Source organism: Dicentrarchus labrax, unplaced genomic scaffold (genome assembly GCF_905237075.1).
Source record: "Dicentrarchus labrax unplaced genomic scaffold, dlabrax2021, whole genome shotgun sequence".
Lineage (NCBI taxonomy): Eukaryota > Metazoa > Chordata > Actinopteri > Moronidae > Dicentrarchus > Dicentrarchus labrax.
The window spans coordinates 23,460,945-23,482,797 of NW_026136723.1; the positions used below are offsets into that span (position 1 = coordinate 23,460,945).

At 40.0% G+C, this 21,853-nt stretch overlaps 1 protein-coding gene across 1 annotated transcript in view; it reads right to left on the reverse strand.

Annotated features, from left to right (window-relative positions):
• pkhd1l1.1 (PKHD1 like 1, tandem duplicate 1) overlaps nt 1-21,853 on the reverse strand; it is a 43,989-nt gene that overhangs the window by 10,762 nt on the left and 11,374 nt on the right. The window contains exons 24-53 of the mRNA XM_051390039.1: nt 21,605-21,774; nt 20,537-20,669; nt 18,915-19,069; nt 18,249-18,371; nt 17,774-17,879; nt 17,334-17,441; nt 17,061-17,225; nt 16,757-16,878; nt 16,211-16,343; nt 15,150-15,342; nt 14,509-14,651; nt 14,166-14,270; nt 13,076-13,261; nt 12,157-12,330; nt 11,820-12,025; nt 10,762-11,734; nt 10,303-10,551; nt 9,945-10,094; nt 9,029-9,203; nt 7,879-8,035; nt 7,627-7,783; nt 7,211-7,420; nt 6,037-6,166; nt 4,838-5,079; nt 4,086-4,222; nt 2,860-3,889; nt 2,500-2,691; nt 1,166-1,317; nt 886-1,045; nt 197-368 (exon numbers count right to left, since the gene is read on the reverse strand). Coding sequence (XP_051245999.1) covers nt 197-368; nt 886-1,045; nt 1,166-1,317; nt 2,500-2,691; nt 2,860-3,889; nt 4,086-4,222; nt 4,838-5,079; nt 6,037-6,166; nt 7,211-7,420; nt 7,627-7,783; nt 7,879-8,035; nt 9,029-9,203; nt 9,945-10,094; nt 10,303-10,551; nt 10,762-11,734; nt 11,820-12,025; nt 12,157-12,330; nt 13,076-13,261; nt 14,166-14,270; nt 14,509-14,651; nt 15,150-15,342; nt 16,211-16,343; nt 16,757-16,878; nt 17,061-17,225; nt 17,334-17,441; nt 17,774-17,879; nt 18,249-18,371; nt 18,915-19,069; nt 20,537-20,669; nt 21,605-21,774 — 6,508 coding nt within the window. The remainder of the gene's footprint in view (nt 1-196; nt 369-885; nt 1,046-1,165; nt 1,318-2,499; nt 2,692-2,859; nt 3,890-4,085; nt 4,223-4,837; nt 5,080-6,036; nt 6,167-7,210; nt 7,421-7,626; nt 7,784-7,878; nt 8,036-9,028; nt 9,204-9,944; nt 10,095-10,302; nt 10,552-10,761; nt 11,735-11,819; nt 12,026-12,156; nt 12,331-13,075; nt 13,262-14,165; nt 14,271-14,508; nt 14,652-15,149; nt 15,343-16,210; nt 16,344-16,756; nt 16,879-17,060; nt 17,226-17,333; nt 17,442-17,773; nt 17,880-18,248; nt 18,372-18,914; nt 19,070-20,536; nt 20,670-21,604; nt 21,775-21,853) is intronic.

A 21,853-nucleotide genomic window follows, 5' to 3' on the forward strand; every position in this document is an offset into this window, starting at 1 on the left:
CCCTGTAATATATTTAACGTTGTAACACTGTGAAATGAGCCATTCAATGTAATGAGTACATTTCATCTTTACATCGCAGTAGTATGTTAGTAAGAGAGTAAGTGGTGGAATCACATAAGCTGAAGTTACTATAGCTTGTGAGTTTGGATTAGTTTTCTGGTCATGGATAACATGTTGCAGTGCGGGTTAAACGTACATGAAATCTTCAGGCCGGCCGGAGGGCAAGGGGGCGAGTGTGGCTGGAGGCGGTGGCGTCGGTGTGAGGCAGTCGGTGTAGAAGCAGCGGTAGACCCTCAAGTTCACCTCAGAGTCGGTCATGGAACGGTCAACGCTGGCACGCCGCCGCCGCTGGTTGGTCTTCCCAGAAACTGCAGACACAGAACGATGTCAAACAAATGAATAAGTCAGTCAATCAATTACTGTGATTTAAGATGTGGCTAATAAACAATAATGGTGATAATGAGGCAGGTTTAACTAGTGTTTATGTTAAGCATTATACTGTATATAATGTAAACAAAAGACAAAAAGTGCATATCAGATTAAACAGTTTCCACTTTTTAAAGAAAAGCTCCCTTATTGTGTCACACACAGTCAACAGTCAAAATCAGTCAAATCACAAAAACAAAGTCATTTATTTTTTATCTGCACATTTTTTTGTCTATAAAATGACAAAGAAATCAGTGATCATAAGTTTTTGTTTTGTTTGACCAACAGTCCAAAACCAAAAGAAATTCTAATTCAGTAATAAAAACTGAGGAAAAACAGCAAATCCTCACATTTGAGAAGCTTCAATCAGGCATTTTTGCTCAATGAACAACTTAAAGGATTAATCAATCATAAAAATGAGCATTAAAATCAATAGACGCATATTAGAGTGTGTCTTACTGATGTAGTAGAGGTTGTTGGTGCTTTGGTCGAAGTACCAGTCTCCGTTATTGTTATCGCTGAAGCTCAGCGGCGTCACCGAGCCGTTCCTCTCATCGATGATGCGGAATCTGTCTGGACTCTGGGTTAAGTTGTGGTTGATGATCACATATTGATCGGGCTGTGTGGGGGTGAAAAAACACAAGACAGTGCAAATAGCCAGAAAGCTGGTTTTAGAGTGGTCATTATCATTATTATTTGCTTATATTATACTACGATGTGACGAATCTCTCTTGTTTACCTTGAAGCTGTAGAATTTTGCAGCATATGTGATGTTGGTGACGTGGTCCATGTCGGAAAAGTACCAGTTGTAGGTCTGTCCGGAGGGCAGCATGGCCATCCAGCCATACTTATGAGTCATTCTCTTCTTCAAATAGGGAACTGCACTGGAGCCTGTGACAGTGCGATTAAAAGCAACACTTTCAACAATATAAATGACAGACAAGGACAGTTTATATATTTATATTACAGCAGATATGTTAATATATTTGGTTACACTTTTTTTAGTTAAAAGACAATATTGGAAAATTTTAAGACTTTATCAAAAGTATTTGCAGGTTTTTTTTTTTTTTTTTTACTATATTGTCATTTATTATTTGTTTATACACCAGCTTCTTGCAGCTTATGGGTATCCACAGGAGAAGTTATAGTTGTTAACAGATACATAAATAAATAGGGATGCACGATACTTATCAGGGGCAATAAATAATTGGTTGATAATGGGAAATGTATATTATTATGTATTATTCCACGATAAATTGGTCCCTAATAAAAAATATATTTTGAATTCCTATGCAAAACATTTATTTATAGGCTTTATGTTCTATGAAAGCCAAAGTAAATGTATAAAATTTTACATACATACATACATACATAAATGATTGGTTATATGATCAGTAACAGCCTTAAGAAGGGTTATTGTATCGGCTGAAGAAATATCCATATCGTGCATCCCTATAAATAAAAACTTCAGTTTGCTTACAACTACATTACAGTGTGTTTTAAACAATTTATTAAATGTTTATACACTGCTTATAATGCTAAATAGGGGGTTCAAGTATAGTGATACCATATATTTTATACAATTATTGGATAAGATATTACAAATTGTAAAAATAACTAAAAAGTATCTGTGATCCTTCCAGTGTGGGGGCCAACAGTTTACCAGATTATGTGAGGTAATCTATTAGTGTTTTGAAAGGTGTACAATAATTTTATCAAAGAAAAATTGAAAGAGGAGGGATCCATGAATGTACTAAAACTATTTAAGTGACATAATTATTATTTGTAGAGTAACAGAATTAAATCGCCATGTCACATGTTTCATTTAAGCCTGTAGTGTTACAGTATATGTTTACTAACTTCTCTTGTTTTTATCCTTTGTCATGCCTCCATTTTATACAATTTAACACATTGTTTGTGTTACATGTTATTTATGATCAATATTAATGCATTATTCATCCTGTCCAGAATGCTGAGTCTTTTGGCTGTCAGCATTTCCCACTAATCACCAGTAGAGGTCAGTAAAGGTTACAGATTACATTCAAAAAGTAATAAGACTGTGTATTTTCATACCATGTGAGTTGGTTAAGATGACATCCTTGGCCTTCAGAGAGGTTGGCGTTGGATTGTTGAATGACAAACGATGGAACTCGACGGTGTGGTCGCACACAGCACCAGGGAAACCCACACTCCACTCGTCACTCTGGGAACAGTGATCAGGGTCCAGCAAGGCGCTCATAGGCACAACTTTGTGGTTGATGTCTCCTGCAAACAAGGAAACATAGGTTACAGACTTTAGTTGGATGCAGGGATGGAGAATAAGGATTATGGTGATGCCTGACATGGCTTGAGGTGTAATTTGGAACAGTTATGTATATAAAGAGTACGGTCCAGACCTGCTCTATTTGAAAAGTATAAACACAGACTTTGTACCTGTGAGGGAGCCATCAGTGTCCACCAGTTGCACCTCATGCTCCCACCTGAAGCCGGCCTTGTTGGGTGAGTTGAAGTACTGGATACCACTAAACCTGACAGCCCAGCCACCACACCGATCCACACATGTCCCGTCGATTCTGGCTACCCCGATGGCTGCGCAAGAGCTGCGGTCGAAGTTGATGAACTTGGTGTTAAGGACACTCAGGCCATCGTCCAGTGGCGCGATGATACCTCGGTGCGTGCAGTAGTTATCACCCAGTCCGAGCTCATCCACGTGTCCCACAATGGTGCTGTTGGACACCGTCGCCCCTCCATCCTCTCCGAATCTGCTCACGGCCCACTGCATGATGCGCTTGGCTTCAACGCCGGCTTTCTCATTGTTGACCATGACGAAGCTGTTGAACTGCACGGCGCCCACGTTGACCCACTCAGCACCTTTCTCGCAGTTCCAGGTGGTGAGGGAGCGGAAGACAGCAGGCTCGGGGGTTTTGGAGTTGCAGCGTCCGTTCTGCATGGGGAAAAAGTCTTGGAAGATCCACAGGCCGAACCAGCCCTGAGAGTGCACGGTGTTGTTATAAAACTCACCCAGGGGAACCTTCTTTTGGCAGATGTTTGCGTCATAGGACGGGCCATCGGGGTGCTCGTGCATGCGGTACCAGAAGCCGAAGTGGGTGCCTCCTGCGGCGGCGTTGTGGCGGATGATGTTGTTGGCGTTGGTGACCCAGTAGGCGGCGGGAGTGACGTCGTCGTTCAGCAGGCTGGTGCTTTGTTTGACAAACACGGCCAGATTGTACTGCAGGATGTTCTCCGTCTCAATGCCGTCTTCAATGAAGAAGGCCCCGCCCATGATGTTGTAGATGACGTTGTGCTCCACAAGCAGCTTGTGGGTGTTGTGGATGGTTACGGCCCTGTTGAAGGTCTGATGGATAGCACAACCCCTAACATATGACTTGTAGTTGATGTCTCCCATCAGATGCCAGTGGATGGGATAACGTCCCAGTCTAAAGGCCTGTCCTGCATGGAAGACCTGTGGCATAAAAGCATAAAGCGTTAATCATTTATATTCTTTTCCATACACTAAGAAACAAAATTGAATTAAAAATGTATTAGATTGTGAGGATGCAGCGATCCAGGAGAGACAGGAGTACTCTGATCAATATAATTAACTGTAAAGAATAAGTTAAAGCGAGATGTTTAAGCACAGAAAGTTTTAAGCATTTCACCTCAACATATTCCAGTCTGCCCATTGCAAGATTCTCATTTGGTCTGGGTGCGTGGAACATGATGCAGCCTCCAAACTGATCGCTGCCGACCTCCTCTCCAAACCTTCCTTGGAAACAGGTTTGGGTGGTGAATTCACCTACAGCACAGGAACAGAAAGAGGTTAATGCTGCATCCAAATGATGCTCGGAGTGTACAGTGGGGGTCAAGCCTACAATACACATCATGTTTTTTTTAATATACTGTTTTGTGTCTTTGTTAGATTGCACACTGTTAATTTGTTTCAGAAAGGCTTACAGTCCTATTCAGTGCAAATTCCTGCTTGTTTAGTTGAGCTGAAACAATTAGTGATTGATTTTAAAGCAAAAATGCACAAGCTTTTCTAGTTCTAGATGTTAAAATGTGATTATTTGTTTGTTGCTCTTGGTTTTAGTCACCTCGGGCTCTGGGAGACCAGCAGGTTAATCAATAATGATAATAATGTTTAGTTGCAGCCTTCACCTTGAAGACACAGCAGTAACACCACTCCACGTTTTGTGAGCAAAGGACGTCAATTTCAACTAATGGACCAGTCTACAGCAATAAAAAATAATGTAACAAGCTCTTTCTAAACCAACTAGAAAATATGTAGAATACAGGTTGGTAAATCTGAAGTTGTTGTCAGGGATTTCACTTGACAGTAGAGATTTTAACTGGCTTATTCTTTACTTTAACACAGCATTTAGTGTAAAAATCATCCACTAAAACACAGTACCTGTGTTAAAGCCTTCGGGGCAGGCTTCGATCTTGTCGTTCCATTCTTGGTGTTGGGAGCCTCGTACCACGATGTTCCTGGTGAGGACACCCACCTCAGCTCGGCCCTCAAACACGGTGCCATCAGGCAGCGTGACAGTCACACCGAGGTGAGTGTACGTGAGGGGTTCGTTCAGGGTTAGAGTCTTTCCATCAGCCGACACGGTGACGATCTTCCTCACCTCGTTCTCTCTCTGGCTGTGCCTGGAAACAGAAACTAATGATTTCTACCGGCAGCTCCGTAATTTAGTGTGATCCATGTCAATCTATAGAATATACAGTAATATGTATGTATAAATATGTATAATATGCTAAATATTTAGCAGAAAAAAACATATCACATTATTGTTCCAAGCAGCCTATTTGTATAAGTCATATTACATGTCTGGAGGGGATCTTTAAATGACTTTAAACTTTACATAACTTGGTTACTTAACAGGATTTGGTTAATGTCAGGTATAATCCTCACATCTCCTCTTCAGGTGTTATTCCACTTCACACACAGTGTTATGAAACAACCTGTCACACATCAGCCTAGAGGTGTGTGTGTATGAGGTTTTTGTGTTCATGTACTCAATCACTGAACGCTCTTAGCCAAACAGTGTAACATGTTCAATTTATAAAACCTTCATTTTATGCGATTTTAGGCTGATTAGATACTAATAATTGTCACTAACTTTACATAAAACCTAAAAAAAAAATCTATCTAAAAGGCACTGAAGGCTTCAGCTTTCTTGCCCATTTGATTTAATGAGCTAAATTCATTAAAATGCTTGATTTAAAAGCTTAACCACATGAAACCATAAAAGCTTATTACCTTTTAGTGGGACTACCTTACTTATTTATTTAGCTACTGCTTTATTTATGCCCCATAACAAACTCAATTAGCTATGTCAAAATTGATTTTTCACATACAGGAAACAGGAAAAAGTAAAGGGTGAATTGGTTGTACCTAAGGTTATGTCACCAGCTAGCTGTAACTAGACGGAGGGCAGACACTGCAGTTTGATTTTTGCATGCTGATTCTATTGCATAATAAGTTTTATACGTTAAGGGAAGATGTCTTGTCTTAACTAAAGAGGTTATCACTGTACTTTCAATAACTGTGGCAATAACTCTGGTTTATGCTTAGACGGATATACATTTGAGACTTTGCTGTACCTGTGGCCGGTAGAAGCAATGACGATTTCATCTCCAACTTTCCACGTCACTGCCTTCATCAGGGTCACTGTGGAGGAGCCACTGGTCGCCGTCTGGGCCAAGTGGGTCCAGGGGACAGGAACTGGAATACCTGGAGAAACAGGTTGTCAACAATGATTTATACCTGAGGAGTTGAAGGTGAGGTGTCACTAATATTAACATACCTCCAGGACACATGACTCAAATTACTCTGTCAGCTTACCATTTTGTGACATAATGACATGTGATGAGGGTTTTTATTTTTACATTTGGGTCACGACTATCTCAGTCTGCTGTTGTGTGAAGTTTAACGGAGACGACTATAATTCAGTGGTGAAAGATTTAGTCTCATCCTTTACTGAAGTAAAAGTATTTATACAACAATAAAATACTTAATTACAAATCTTATTGAAGTAAAAGTACAGAAATGATATCAGCAACATTTTCTTAAAGTAACAAAAGTAAAAGTATTAATTAGAATTTAATAGTGTTATACTAGAGGATTATTATATAGTTGGTTGAGGTGGAGCTGATTTTATCTATTATCTATTATCACTTTAAAGTTTTGGGCAGTTTCTGTATCTTGTATCGAAGAACATTATTTTAAATTTAAAGATGTTACAGAAATTAGAAAGAATAAGGCAGGTTGCAGCAGAATAAAAAAAATTATAATTTTTTTTTGTTTTAATTTGCATTTTAAATAAGTTTGAATATTTACACTGGCAGATTTTTTCTCTTTTCATTGGGAAAAAAAGAACTTGAAAGACACTAAAAAGACTTGATAGCAGTGGGATCTTTTCATGGAACAATGTTTTAGAAGGTAATCAATAAAATCAAATACAAAATCAAAAAAGCTAAATGTGCAAAATAACGAGTAACAACAACTGTTTAAATATTTTGTGTTATACTGAGTACAAAGTAAAAGCTTTTCCTATAACTATTCCTTATACTGTTCACCCCTGCTGTAATTATACTATTGGGAAGTGTTGGACAGCAACATGCTGTTTGATGTTTAATGTGCAGCAGTAAATGTTAACAGTTTGTACATTAACAGAGACCATGTAGTAGCATGTTTAAAGGAATAGTTTAACAATTTGGGAAATAATGTCAACAATTTAGCATATTCTCATCTATTTGAATATGTTTGTGTTCATACCATGCATGTCCAGCACTCCCTCTCTGACAGCCAGCGTCTTGGTTCCATAAACGGGGAGTTCAGGTGAGCGCAGGTTTCCATGAAGTGTGATGATGGCTTTGTGCTGGAATGGCGCCCCCTCCTGGCCGATCTGAAGACGCCCGCCGTCTGTGATCAGGATGTTTTCTGCCTGCAGTTCGATGTCCGCTTCATCAAACACCAATGTCCCTCCTGAGCACAAAGAAACAGCAAGTTACAAACTAAATACTGTTGGAAAAATTTGTTTTTATGTTCTTGCACTGAGCAATTATGTGAGTAAATGCTCGTTTTTATCCTAAAAATTAACAAATTCTATAATTTATATAAACTTGAATAACAGGAAGATTAGAAAAAAAAGGATGCAAAACATAAATTAATCTAAAAACTACTGTTTGCACCTTGAATAAGGAGCATTTTCAGCACAGGGGTGCTGGAGTCCAGCAGGATGGTCTGGCCTTTAGTGATGACAGCGAACGAGCCCTTCTCAGGCGGAGACAGACCACCCCACGTGAACCTGGACGACCACACGTCAATGTAGAAGAAATCTGCGTCGTCCTAAAGAAAGAGACAAATACTGTATGAAGACAAGCATCTGATGATATGAAATCAGTCTGATTGTTATGTTGTTAGGTCTGACTGTCCTCTCTCACCATCTTGGCGATGCCTCTGTCTCCGATGCTGACTCTGACTTTGGTTTCCTGAGACTGTCGCTGAGCGTTTGTCACACAGATGATGTGTGTGTTGTTGGTGGATTGAACGTCACACACAGACCCCGCGATCGTCACGTTCACTTCATTCATGTTAGTGCTGTAATGAGTGAATGTGATGACATTAAAATATTAACTTAGACAATACATTGTATATATATGTATATAATAAAACAGAATATGATAAATATAAAATTACATAAAGTAATTGTATGGTATTACATTGTACAGTAATGTATCATATGTGATATACTTTAATATAATATAATATAATGAAATAAAATAGAATACATCTTACTTTAACCATATCATATCATTCTACAAAGCACCAAATTATTATTAATTACATATATTTTAATTCAATGTAATTTATATGAATCTGTGTTGAGGTGTAGCTATGCTAATATTTAAGTGGTTTATAATACTTTTATATATGGAAATAATAATATAATCACATGAAAAATAATCAAATTCTATATTATGAAACAATATACTATAATATAATAAAATACATAATATACCTCTATACTATAATGTATAGTTCAATCTCATGTTGCAATTTATTGTAATATAATACTATATAAAATATAACTATATTAAATTATATCAAAATTACAAAAATGAGATACGAGAGTCTTTGTGTTACTTATGTTTTGTTATTATTATTTAATTTATGTGGCATATCGATATAGTAACTATTCAAACTATATGATACGTTCATTGTACCACACTGTTCATTATAATGTGTTGTTAATGTGTTTTTTAACTATTTTGGATGCGTATATATAAAACTGTACATTGAGGCTTTATTCTTGGCACTTATATTGATTGTTATTGATAATGAACACATGTGGAAATACTGATATTGTTTATTATGTGTAAAATGAACACAGTATTTGTTCACGTTTGGAAACCACTACGTGCCAAAACCGAGAAAATGTCTCAAACCAAACAAAAGCAAAGACGTCTTGTGAAATAAAAGCAATTGTATTTTGTAAGTTGAGCATTTGATTCTCAACCAGTGGTCCAAAATCTGGGTGTGTCTCTTCCATTGTGTCATCTGTACACTGCAGAGTCTCCTCCTTTACTGCACCTGAAACCGGAGCCGGTGATTGTGAGCCGGGTGCCTCCGGCGGTGCCTCCTCTGCGTGGAGAAACCTCAGTGATCACCGGAGTCAACTGAGATTTGTAGGCGAAGCCATTTGATATGTTGACGGTATCCAGCTGGTTAATGACAGCAACCGCACAGCTCACCTCCGACTGAGTGCCTGAGAGCAGACAGCACACCCATACGCAACCGCAGACAAACAACAAAAGGAATGGGAACAATCAAGATGCGTTTTCGGAGATAACAAGCAGGTTAAGGTGTTTCATCGTCTGTGACAGGTTATTGTCTTATCTGATATGTCTGTCATTTTTTGTGTGATTAAAGGACAACAACATTCCTCGCAGAAGTCTCCATTAGAGCATTTCAAGTTCAACTAAAACAGGACTGGTTTGTTATAATGAGCCTGGAACTAAAAATACGAACCAGCAGGCCCACATTCTTTAAAAAAACCTTCAAAAAGAATATATGTAAACAAAAACAAATATGTATCTTTAGTTCCAGAAGTGATGAAATTAGATTAGATGTTAATTCGAACAACATGAAACTGTAATAACTAAAGGTGAATCAGAGTATCAATAATTTTCTAAACTGAGATCTTTTCTAATTTCTGGATTTTGTTTGCTGTCATATGAAAAAGTTTAGTGAGTAAATCAAACTGAAACAAATAGAGGATTTTGCTGATTGTTGTGTCATTAAAGCCTTTTTGGCTGCATTTTTATATCCTTCAAACCGATTAGATTTTTTTTATAATAGTAAATTATTTTGTTTGAATAACAAAAATCTCTTTTTGTCATTAAAAAATATTGAAGCTGACAGTTGAAGTTTTGAATCCTCCTGTTACTTTGGACAGAGGATGACTGAGGTCTGAGTGGATTATCCTGGTGAAATAAAGTGAACGTACCGTTGTTGAATGGAGACTCGCAGTACAGACGGCTTGATGTCGACATTTCTCTGTCAACTTTGCACTCCTCCCCGCAGATCATCACAGTGGAGTTGTGCGGGTCAAACCCAGAACCCTGCACGGACAGCAGAGCACCGCCGCCAAAACTGCCTGAATCACAGGTGAGGTGGAAAGAACTTATTCAGTAAGATGATATAAAATGCAATATGGGTGCATTTACCTTTAAACCTTTATTACCTATCCTGGGTGATACTCTATATTCTGTATGTGTTACCCTACTCTGAGTATAAAATAACAAGAATATGAAGGCACACTAACAAGAACAGTGCAGTGGATTATTTAGACCGTCTCTGCTTACCCTCATTGGGCTGCACGCCGCTCAGGGTCAGCTCGTACATGAACGTGACATCTGACTGGGCTTGACCTTTGACCTGGTGCTGCAGTATGACTGGGTACGCCCCCCCTGGGTTGTCTCCTGCAGTGCACTGGACCTGTGTGTCGGACACTGAGGACACATTGCAGGGGACGTGGTTTATGGTGACGGAGACTCGCTGAGAGTCGGTGCCAAATCCTGAACCTGTCAGTGTGATGACTGCCCCGCTCGGCCCTGTGGGAAATAAACAGAGAGGAAGACGAGGTAATGAGAGAAAAGGTTACGCAGCACTGGATGGATATAATATGACATAATACAGTGAATCTGAACTGAAGTTATAGGGTTACATAAAATTTTTCCATCTAGAAAAAAGTGTATCTTTTTGTGCACAAAGCTGAGAATAACATGCTACTATGACTACAGGATGTAGAAGACCATAATTACCAGTGGTGGGGCTGATGGAGCTGATGACAGGAGTGTTGGCTGCAGAGTAGGTGAAGTTGAGAGGAGGATACTGCACAGAAAAGACCTGGATGTTGACGGTCACCAGCCCCGCACTGTGAGGAGGCGTCAGGCAGCGCAGCAGACCCGGTGTCACCTCTTGAATCTCGCAGGGTTGGCCATCGACCGTCACGCTGGTGTTCCCTGGAGCGAAACCGTTTCCAGTGAAGACGAGAGAGGTTCCTCCTGCCAGACTGCCAGTGTCGGGGTTGAGGCTGGCTTGGGCTTGGCTGCTCAGGGTTACAGGACCGGATGCAAGGCCTTTACTTCTCACAATCACTATGACTGGGTGGTCGCCCGCAGGCAGAGCGCTAACTCTTAGTGAAATGTTGCCATCAGTTACGGCGCTGACTTCCAGCTGTATGGTGCTGGCAAACACCGCCAGGTCATCCACACGGCTGCCAAACCCTGAGCCCGAGATGGTGACGGTGGTTAAATCGCTGATGCTCTCGGGGGAAATACCGGTGACCGTGGGAGTGACGGAGGAGGAGTACATGAAGGAGCAGTTTGAGTGGCAAGAGCTTGGGATCCTGCCCATCTGGAAGACGACATCGCCAGTGTGAGGCTGAGAAGCCGAGGTGTCACAGGTGATACAAGTGTAATTGACTGACACAACAGTGCACGGCTCGCTGGCTACAGTCACTTGTCCTTCAGAGAAACCAGAGCCGTAGATGAGGACCCGCGTGTGGCCGGTGGGGCTGCCGATAGGGGGCGAGACTGAATTAACCACAGGCAGAACCACGAAACGACGGGCGAGCTCGTTTGGTACGGCGATGATGGCGCTGCCAAAGTTGTTGACTCTGAGGGCTACAGGGTGAGCGACGCCGATGGGAAGTTCGCTCTTGTCGCTGAGCTGGCAGTAGATCTCAGAGTGAGAGCTGTTGATCACCTGACAAGGCTGATCTCCCACTGTCACCTACAGGACACAGAGACACCAGTCACGATTCAATACATTTTAATTTTAATTCTATTTACATATGAGCCATAAAAATGCTGCTAACCTCATTAGCGCAGGCAATGTCACTGAAGGCACTGCCCTGAATGTGGATGACCTGGTGGTACGACCCCTGGTTGGGAGAGATGGAGTGGACCGTGGGCGTGGAGCAGGCAGAGGCGCTGAAGGAAAGGCCATCTGAAGTCTCATTGGTCTGTTGGCACTGTGAGGAGGCGACGCACTGTGCGGTGGCTCTGGAGACACGACGTGAACCTGAAGGGGAGACAGTAAGTTTAATCCATTGACTACTTGCAAACTTGACTTGGATCTCAACTGGAGTTTTGTCCTTTTCTGGAGGATCGAGTTGCTGGCTGAAAGTATCTTATCCACATTTGTACATTTACCTCCAGTCACCTGTCTGGCCTCCATGCCTCCCACGCTGACAGAGATCTTGCTGCTCTTCTCCTCCCGAGGCTGGACTTTCACAACTCCCTGCAGCAGGAAGGCGTTGGCATCATCTATGTAGCCACTGCTGTAGTAATATACACCGGGTGTAGTGAAACGGTAGCTGAAAAACCCTGGGGGGGGGGACAGGCAAGAGCAAAAGTTAATTTGTCTCTCACACATGTTGAAAGGTGTTACATGGCACACATGAAATTCCTCATTCCTCACATCCACCTCGTGGTTTTTGGTGGTTTATACATTTTCTTTACTTTTTTATTGGATAGGACAGCTGCAGATAGACAGGAAGGGGGGTAGAGAGAGAGAGAGGACTACATGCAGCAAAAGGCCGCAGGTCAGATTCAAACTAAAACTGAAGGATCAAAATTAAAGAGAGGAAGCTATCTTATTCTGCTCAGAAAAGGATGAACATGGACCATAATTAGCTGCAAGTGTAGCTTTACTATTAGCATTTCTACTTTTCTTGCCATTCATAAAATAAAACTAAGCATATATCTTAAATGTATATTATTAGATTTTTTTAATCTGCCTATGTTGTTATGTTGTTTGCAATGTATTTATTGTCATAATACTGTTTTTGAGCTCCCTTCTTGGCCAGTTTTTATCTAAAAGGATATTTTAATACCACTTTCATCTGATAAATTAAGAGGAAAGAAAAGGAGAGAACATACCAACACAAACCTAAATCACAAATGAATGGTTCCCAGGCACCAAAGCTCACAAATGTATGATATCTAACAGCGCCAAACAATCTAAGGCTGGATTTTACTTTTAATTATTTTTTAATGAGGGAAAAGTTTAGTTTTGTGAATAAGTGAATAAAAGGACTCCTTGTTGAGGAAGAGTGACTCAGTGTTCTACCTTTGGCTGTCTTGGTCTGTCCACTGTTGAATGGTCCGCCTTCATAGGTGGTGCCACTTGGGCTGGAGACACTGAAGACCCGGTACCCGACATTCTGGAAGGGTGGTGCCTCCCAGCGCCACATTACTGTGTCTCCAACAAACACCGTCTGTGAGGCAGGACTCCATGCATACCCCTGTCCATGAGCTGGGACACACAGACAAATGTATAGTTAGACTGAAATATATACATGCAAACAGATAGAATAACACACACAGGAGAGATGTCATTGTATGAGGTTAAGCTACATGTAAGTTAAACCTACAATGTGTAATTTCTGTCACTAGGGGGTCTCTCACATCAAAACAGAAAAAAAAGAGTAGTTTGGTGAAGTCATGAAATAGCGTGGGCTCATGGGAATTGTCTTCACCACCATGCCGACAATGCAGTCAGCTTCAGGAGGTTTCCATCAGGAGATAATTCCTCTCTGCTCCTCTCGAATGAATGAACGGACCCGGTGATTAAACCGGTAAAAATACAGAATAAAGCTGTTCGGCAGACAAAGGACATCCTGGAGGGGCTGCGAGCCGAGCTGCTGCTAACATTAGCTCGGCTTATTTCTCTGATAACTTAAGATCCACACGTCTGATGACTAAAATCCTTTATCCGGTTAAATATAGAGTTAAAAATAACCAAGATCTAAAAAGTATATTGAAACTGCTTGAAACTGGAAAAAACACCAAAACGCATGTATAAATGAAATACTGACTTAATAAACTGAAAAAATGTATCTAAGTTTGAACATGTTGGAAACATTTGGCAAAACTCTTTTTATAGACATTTAAATGGGGACAGGTTACATGCTATTGCATTTAAAAAACGTGTGAATGCTATTCTAAATATGGTTCATTATGGAAAACTGGAGGTCAAACTGGTTTTGAATAACTTTCCTTTTGAAACAGTTTCTAGGTGCAGTCACATTAAATCTACCGGTGACAGCTTCCTTGCTTGCAGCAGTTTTCAGTAAGTTAATCCTCTTTCTTTTCTTTTCTATTTTAGTCCACTCAGATTTAGTTGGACATCTGCCAAAAGGATTGAAATGTAAACCTACTGCGGTGGGATCCCTGGTTGGTGACAATGTGAGTCTTCTGCTCCGACTGAACAACACACTGCAGCTCGTTCTCTGAGGCGTCCGTCACTTCGCACTCAGCTCCTCCTGTCATCAACCAACACAAAACACATATAAGATCATATACACAACGTGAAGCAGCGCCATTATAGTACTGCTTTTCCATATTTGCATGTAGTTACATCACAGTAGATTAACACCAGCCCAGCAAATCCACTGATAAAAATCGAATTGCTTGCTGCCATTTTTAAATAGATTGTAGTCAGAGATTATTGCTGCTGTAATAAGCGTTGTGTTTCAAATTGCTGGGTCTCCTGTTGCTTACCGATGGAGACTTTGTTGTCAGAGGTGTTTGTGCTGAAACCAGATCCAGAAACAATCAGTCTGGTTCCTCCCAGGAGAGAGCCAAACAGTGGGGTGATGCTGTTGATTTCCAGGATGTACTCAATGGTGGCGTTCACACCGTTGCTATGAAACAAAAAAAAGCAGAAAACAGTCCAATTAAGTCTCAGATGAACAATGTTTTCTGCCATTAATAATGTAATCATTTGTTTTAATAGTTGACTTTTTATTTCATTTTGAAGTGTATCATTATTTGTAACAGAACAAAAGTAAGTATAGTATATGTAATAAAGTAATATTGAAATTCACCCCGTTTTTGTTTTATTTATTAGATTTTTAATTGTTTGATTTACTTTATACTGTTGGATTTGTGTGGGTGTGTGTGTTTAATAATCTAAAAAGAGAAATATAAAAACAGGGGACAATACATAATGTTATCTCTATTATATTACCCTTTACCCTTACACAATGTGCAACAATTGACATTTCCTGACAAGTAAAAATTCAAAACACGTGATACTATCAATGCTTTTTCAGCTGGAACGTTGACAAATGCACCGTTGCTCCTGAGAGTTTTTCCAAATCACTGAGACAGTGTGAACATGTCTCTCACGGTAGGCGTACCTTGTCTGGGGGTAGCCATTGTTTCCAACCTGTACATCCACCTTGTACAGACCGGGCGGCAGCACAGGGAGAAGACAGGTGATGTTTGTAGATGTCCACTGGACGGTGACACACTCCTTCCTGCCTACGAACACCATGCTGTCATTGTCTTGGCCTCCCAGGTTCGAACCCTGGATGGTGAGAACTCGATGTCCTACACAAAAGGAGTCAAAAACGGATATGTCAACAGACATTTTCCATGTCCAAGAAAATTAGCACTTGTCTCATCTTGATTACCAAAGTACCATCAATTGTCCTGCAGATTAAGAAGTATTATTGTTGTGTGGATAGGACTGTATTATTTACTATAATTACAGGAGCTGACAGGTTAAGATTCCCAAGGTTTAGCGAGCAGAAAGCAGAAAAAACCTGCAAGTCAACATTACACGACAATACAATATGACTAATGAGATGACAGTGATAACAAAAGGTTTCCACACAAGCTCCTTGTCACAGTAGGGTCGAATGCCAACTCAGTAAAGCTAAAATAAGAAGGCATTTAGGTGATCTATTAGCACAAATTCACACGCCACGGACAGTTACCCAATAGCCCTTATGCTTACTAGTAGCAACCTGTCATATATCTGGTTTTATGACATAGGAGATGGCATGCTAATGTTGTTGACAATTAAAAACAATACAAAACAGTCTATATTTCAGTATTTTCTAACAATATTGCTTTCATCAGACTAATTCTCTAATGACAAATGTACTGTGCCTATAGATTACTGAGTTTGTTATGAAGGGAGGCATTGAAACACAGTGAATAAACTCTGAATCCTTTTCTTTTCATAAACAAAGGACAACTCTATAGTCTGTAGACTTAGTGTCTTTTGCATTCAGTAGACAGATAGGATTTCTATTGACCTTTAAGGACAGAAAATGTCCTCTCCATTAAACTTTTCATTTAACCAAAGAACATAATCCCAGCACTCTTCTTGGTTTACCCATCTCAGTAATGTTTTATCACTGAAAGGTTATTAAATACATGAATACAAGGACAAAAAAGACTCTCAGCTCACCAATCACAGTGGTAGTTGGAGGGCTCAGGCCTGAGATCTGCGGTGTGAGGTTATTATCGTAGGTGAAGGAGCTGCTGGCTGTCTGACTCATGTTTCCCATCATCACTGTGACGGTTTGTGATCCTGCAGTTCCCTGAAATAAGTAATACAAGTATTTATTGTATAATATTTAATAAAACTCTATATTGCTACAGCCCTACTTGGTCTGGTAGGAGCAGTAGCTTATAGATAGAATTAGCCACCATAAGCTAGAAAGATATTTCTGTATAACTGAAATCGCCACAGTAACAATTAGTACATAGGCTCGCTTTAAAGCAGCAACACATAAGGTCATTAATTCAATAATTAATATCAAAATTAGAGAGGTAATTAAGTTAATCTACATGTATAATCAAGAAGATGTTGCACTGATGTATTAGCAATTTCACTGACATATAAACATGTATAGTAAGTGCTTAGTGCCCTGTATTACAGCTCTTTGAGTTGTTAGATACTGCAGGAAAATAACATCCTTAAAGAGCAGCAGTTTGCAGTCTGTACACTTACTGGTGGCGTTCTGCATTTCAGCTCAGTGTCGCTGGCATGAACCACCACGCACTCCTCGCTGCCAACAGTAACTGTGGTGTTCTGGCCGAAGCCGAAACCACTCACTGTCAGCAGTGTGCCTCCTAAGACAAAACATAAAAGAAGATGATGGTTATACTTTGTTATAAAAATAATGAGAGCTACTATTAGCTCAGATTGTATTTTTAAGGTTCCCAATGCAAGCCGAGTGATTCTGCTTTTGAGTTTGTTAAAAATAACAACAGTTTGGGGTACTCAGTTCAGTGTTTTTAGAGTTATGTCTCACCTGCCACACTTCCAGAGAGCGGAGAGAAAGAGGAAACAATGAGCTGGTAGGTGAAGTGGAACATGTTGCCGTCTGGGTAGCGAGAATTACCCAGAGAGGGGAAGCTGACCGACACCGGGTAGGTACCAGCACTGGCGCTGCCCAGTCTGCACACCTGAGTGGTTGCTGAAATACAACTGATCTGATTAAACTCCTGCTGCTAGGTTATAAACAGCCGACTAATTTTAACAAGAGCAGACACAGTATTCACTTCTCCCAACTTTATTCACTTACCGGTGATCTGTTCAACATCACACCTGGCCTTTCCCACAAAGATGGAGGCATTTTCACTACGGAAGCCAGTTCCAGTAACAGTCAAAAGAGTCCCAAGTCCATTAGATCCTGAAAAGTAAAGTAATTTAATTATAGATAAAACATTCACCACCATCACCATCTCTCAATATATTGCATATGTACAGGACGCCGGAAGTTTTCATGTTTTTTTCTACAAAATCTGACAATTCACTAACACTTTTCTTTTTTTTTAAATTAATTATTTTTTATTAGTTAATCAGTACTTGAAAATAAAAATAGATTAAAAAAAACTGCTGTTGAATATTTTACACATTTCATTATCTCTAAAGGTTACAAAGCTACTTGTGTTGTTAAAGGAACTTGCTTGTATATATCAGGTCTTAAAAGTCAATCAATAACCAATAATGTTAAATGAGCACCTTGAGATGGGCTGATTCCAGTCACAACTGGAGTTGCGTCCTCAGACCATTCAAACCCGCAGGCACCAGAACACTTTGAGGGAATGCCATTGATGTAAACCTCCACCTGCAAACAGCACCACAAAACTCCTAATCAGAAACGTCACATTTAGGACGAAGTTTATATAAAACTGGGTTTGAATAATTACTAAGATGTAAAGTAGCATAATGGAGGACTGTAGCAGTCACACACTTCAGTGCAAAGCAGTTATTTATTACCATGCAAACATAATCAAATTCTACCTGGAGGCAAAAAATAGACAAAAACGCTAAAATGTTATGCAACACGAAAGACAAAAATGGAACTTGCTCTATGGGGTTTATAGCAAGCAGACATACAAGGTAATCAGCGGTGGCTAGAGTAGACATTTGACAGACGGATAATGCTGAAACCCAAAACCAGATGTGCCAGAGGCTGTATGAATCACAATTGTACCTGTGGTTTGGTTTCCCCGACACGGAAGAAATCTCCTAAGAGGCCTCTGAACAACAATCCTCCCTTCTTTTTCTCCTGGGCGAAAACATCTACGTTTTTGCCGACAATGGACGAGCCGCTAAGCTGTAATGGGAGTAAAACATGGTTGGAAGAGCAGATGGGAAAACATGTGTGACAACACAACAGAGGTCAAGAAGCTGTTCGCATATACAGCGGTCAGTGATTTAAAAAATAATGAACAGGTCAAATAAAATAAATATAAATATAAATGAAAAAAGGTAAAAGACACAAAAAAATGAACACAGCTATACAGGACCAATCAGTTAATTAATTAGACATCATAAAAGGAAGTAAATATTGACCATGTCTAGTTTTACAGAAAGGCAAGTGATTGTCAACTTCTCTTGTGTTATGAGAATGATTTAAGTTTGCTAAATGATGGTGGTCAAGAACATATATTATATATATATATTTTATATCTATATATATATATGATGAATATGTATGTAAAATTATTACTATGACTGCTGCTACAGCTACTACTTCTGCAAATAAAGTCTTAAGTAATGAAAATAATTTGTTAGTAACAAAGTGTTTTTGGACAATGCGCCAATATTAACTAAATAAATCAATAAATTAACAATGAAATAAGAGGTGGAGTAGGACCTGCATCAGAGGCTGGTCTCCGGGTTTAGTGAGCCACTCGACCCTCCACTTGGGGCGTCTGCAGCTTCCCTGATATTTAACGCTGACCTGACCCATCCCCGCAATTCCCTCCAGGGCGTACTTCAGGTCCTCCTCGCTGATGTCCACTGACAGACCTGAGAACAGGCAATGGTTGTGTAAGACACCTCCCTGCAAGAGCAACTGTTACATGTGTTGTACTGGGTGAATGTATGTAAAAACAGAGGGCTGCATGCAGACATATGTAGTGATATTTCTCGCTCAAAGTCTACATTTTTAACTGTCTCTTTTGCAAGTTGATACAGCGGTCCATCTGCTCTAGTATGGACATTAAAACTACAAGACATCAGTATGGTTTTCTACCAATATCACAAAGACAAACTCCTAAGGGGATATTTATATAGCAATAGTAACATTTAAAACAACTGGTTTACTTACAAGTGGGAAAGACCACCAAAACTAATGTATTTATCCAACTACAGTAAAAACTAAAAGACAAAAACTTCACACATGCATTTTATAGTCATGATGTGATTATTTTAAAATGCGAGAGACATGAGAGATACCTCTCCTTTAAAGGGATAGTTCAGAAGTATTTTGAAGTGGGGTTGTCTAAGGTAGTTAGGGAAGCCAAGAGTGTACGTTATTTTAAAACCATTTTCCTTTGGCACTACACTGTCTCTATATATAATTGTGCAGTCCAAATCCTGAACTCACAGCAGTTTATGGAAGAGAAAACAAATACTAGACAATAAAAATGAGTGATTATGACAGCGGCAACTAAATGCTGTTCACTTTGGAGATAAGAGAATACCTTTAGATATAGAATAAGAACGATTGCAGATGGATACTAAACGGGATGAGGAAATGTAGTGCCAAAGGAGGGCAAGGTAAAGCAGTGAAAGTCCACCAGTTTTTTTTTAAGTGGATAAAATGTGTTTTTATGCTGACACTGTATTTAGCAGGGTGTCGCTCTGCTTCCCAGCCAGGACTCCTGTGTGCTTCTCCAAACTGGGGGTACGCTGACCATGATCTACTGCAGGCAACACACTGACTATGGATAAGTACCTCATACAACCTCACTTCAAGAACCCCAAACTATCTCTTCAATCAGTTCTGTGCTGATGGACACAGTGTTCAATTTCAGTTTGAATATAATTTATAGGTTTCTGTGTGCTAATTTTGTGTAAAAAAATCCACACTTGAGAGTCAAAGAGTCACAATTTTGTCATCTGTGAATTAAAGAAACACAATGATGGATTGGCTTTGCAGAGGAAACACTGTCTGAGGCACTGCTCCAGCTCTCTCTGTGTTTGTTTTGTGCTCATTATGTTTTCACAGTACAGTAGCTGAGAGGATGAGTGACTGCGTGCTTGGAAACTGGCCAAACACCTTGTGAATACCATTCACTTCAGGGTGAATATTAGCCTCTCATTACTACAATAGCAACACTGGCATGCACGTAGCTTAAAAGTTAGTGGTCCATCTTGGGTGACAGGGAGTTTAACCTGTTGAATGATCCTATCAGCGGAACAAGTCGTGCATTCAGCCAGGACAGTTACATCTGTTACAATGCAAATACTACACGTGTCCGTCTGAACTACCTTCAGCTCGGCCTCCATAAATCTCCACATCAAAGGTGCCGTTCAGAGGAGGGGTGGCTCTGTGAGGGCGAGTGATGGTGACGGTGGCTGCTCCTTCCCTGAACTCAGCCATATCCTCGCTGCTGTTGGACATCTATGAAATACAAGGTTTTTTTTATCATTTTCCTAATACACAAGCCCCCTTCTCACAAAATGTCATTAATGTCTTTTATTATCACAATACTGTATGTCTAGACTGAAACAAGCTTTTATATGCTTGATTTAATTGGACAAACTCTGGGGGATCAATATGTGGAACTTGGCTGCAGACGCTAAAGGTTTTAAGAATAATTACAAATACTGCAGGATGAGGAAATGATGGATGAATGTCAGATTTAATTGAAACAAACTTTACAACTGGCGCTACACCCCGCCGTCACACTTTTTTGTGCCAGTCTTCATACAGTAGTTGGTCACTGCTTTCACTGCAATCTGTTAGGCAAATGATAACTGCACAGCATGTTGAGGCACGATCATTGTGGCGCCGCTCTGCTCTGCCTCACTGTAAGTTATATCACATGGCCATGGGCTACAGATCATTTCCTCTGTTATTTTATGAGTCACACTGCTGAAGCAACACTGTCTTTCAAATCTGACATCTGTTTTCTTTGTGTAAAGTTTTCGCTGTCCCAAAGAACTGTTATCAGTAGAACTTGGCAGGTTGTATTTGATGTTTTTGACTATTTTACTGGAAGTGTTTATATTCTGGGCGGCACATCGGCTCAGAGATTAGTACAATTGTGTCACATTTCTGGCCCCAGCTCTTTCTTTGTGTAGATTTTCTTTCCCAAGACACACAAGCTGGGGAAAGCAACATCTTCTCTCATTTACATTCACTATAACTCAATCGATAAAAACAGTTCCTGTCATGTGCGTGTTAATAATACCCCATTAACAAAATATATTGAATATTGAAATGTGTGTTTCTGTCTCTAAATAACAAGATGAACCGATGATGTACTTCACATAAGGATCAATATCGCTTGTCTTTAATACAACATTGTTACATAAATTCAATTAATCAGTTACCTGCAGGAAGCCAACTTCTAGCAGCGGGAACCCAAAGCCACAATCTACCGCCATGGCTTTGATTTTGTAGCTGATCTGTGAACCAGTTGATGTGTCTTTGGTAATAGAAAACACCTCGAAGGAATGACCAGAGCTCTCAAAAGGAGGAGGCCTCCTCTTGTGGGGAACAACTGTTAAGGAAAACAATCAATAAAATAAACTGCTGAACATTTAAGTCTTGATATTGGTGGGCAGCATCTGTTCACACAT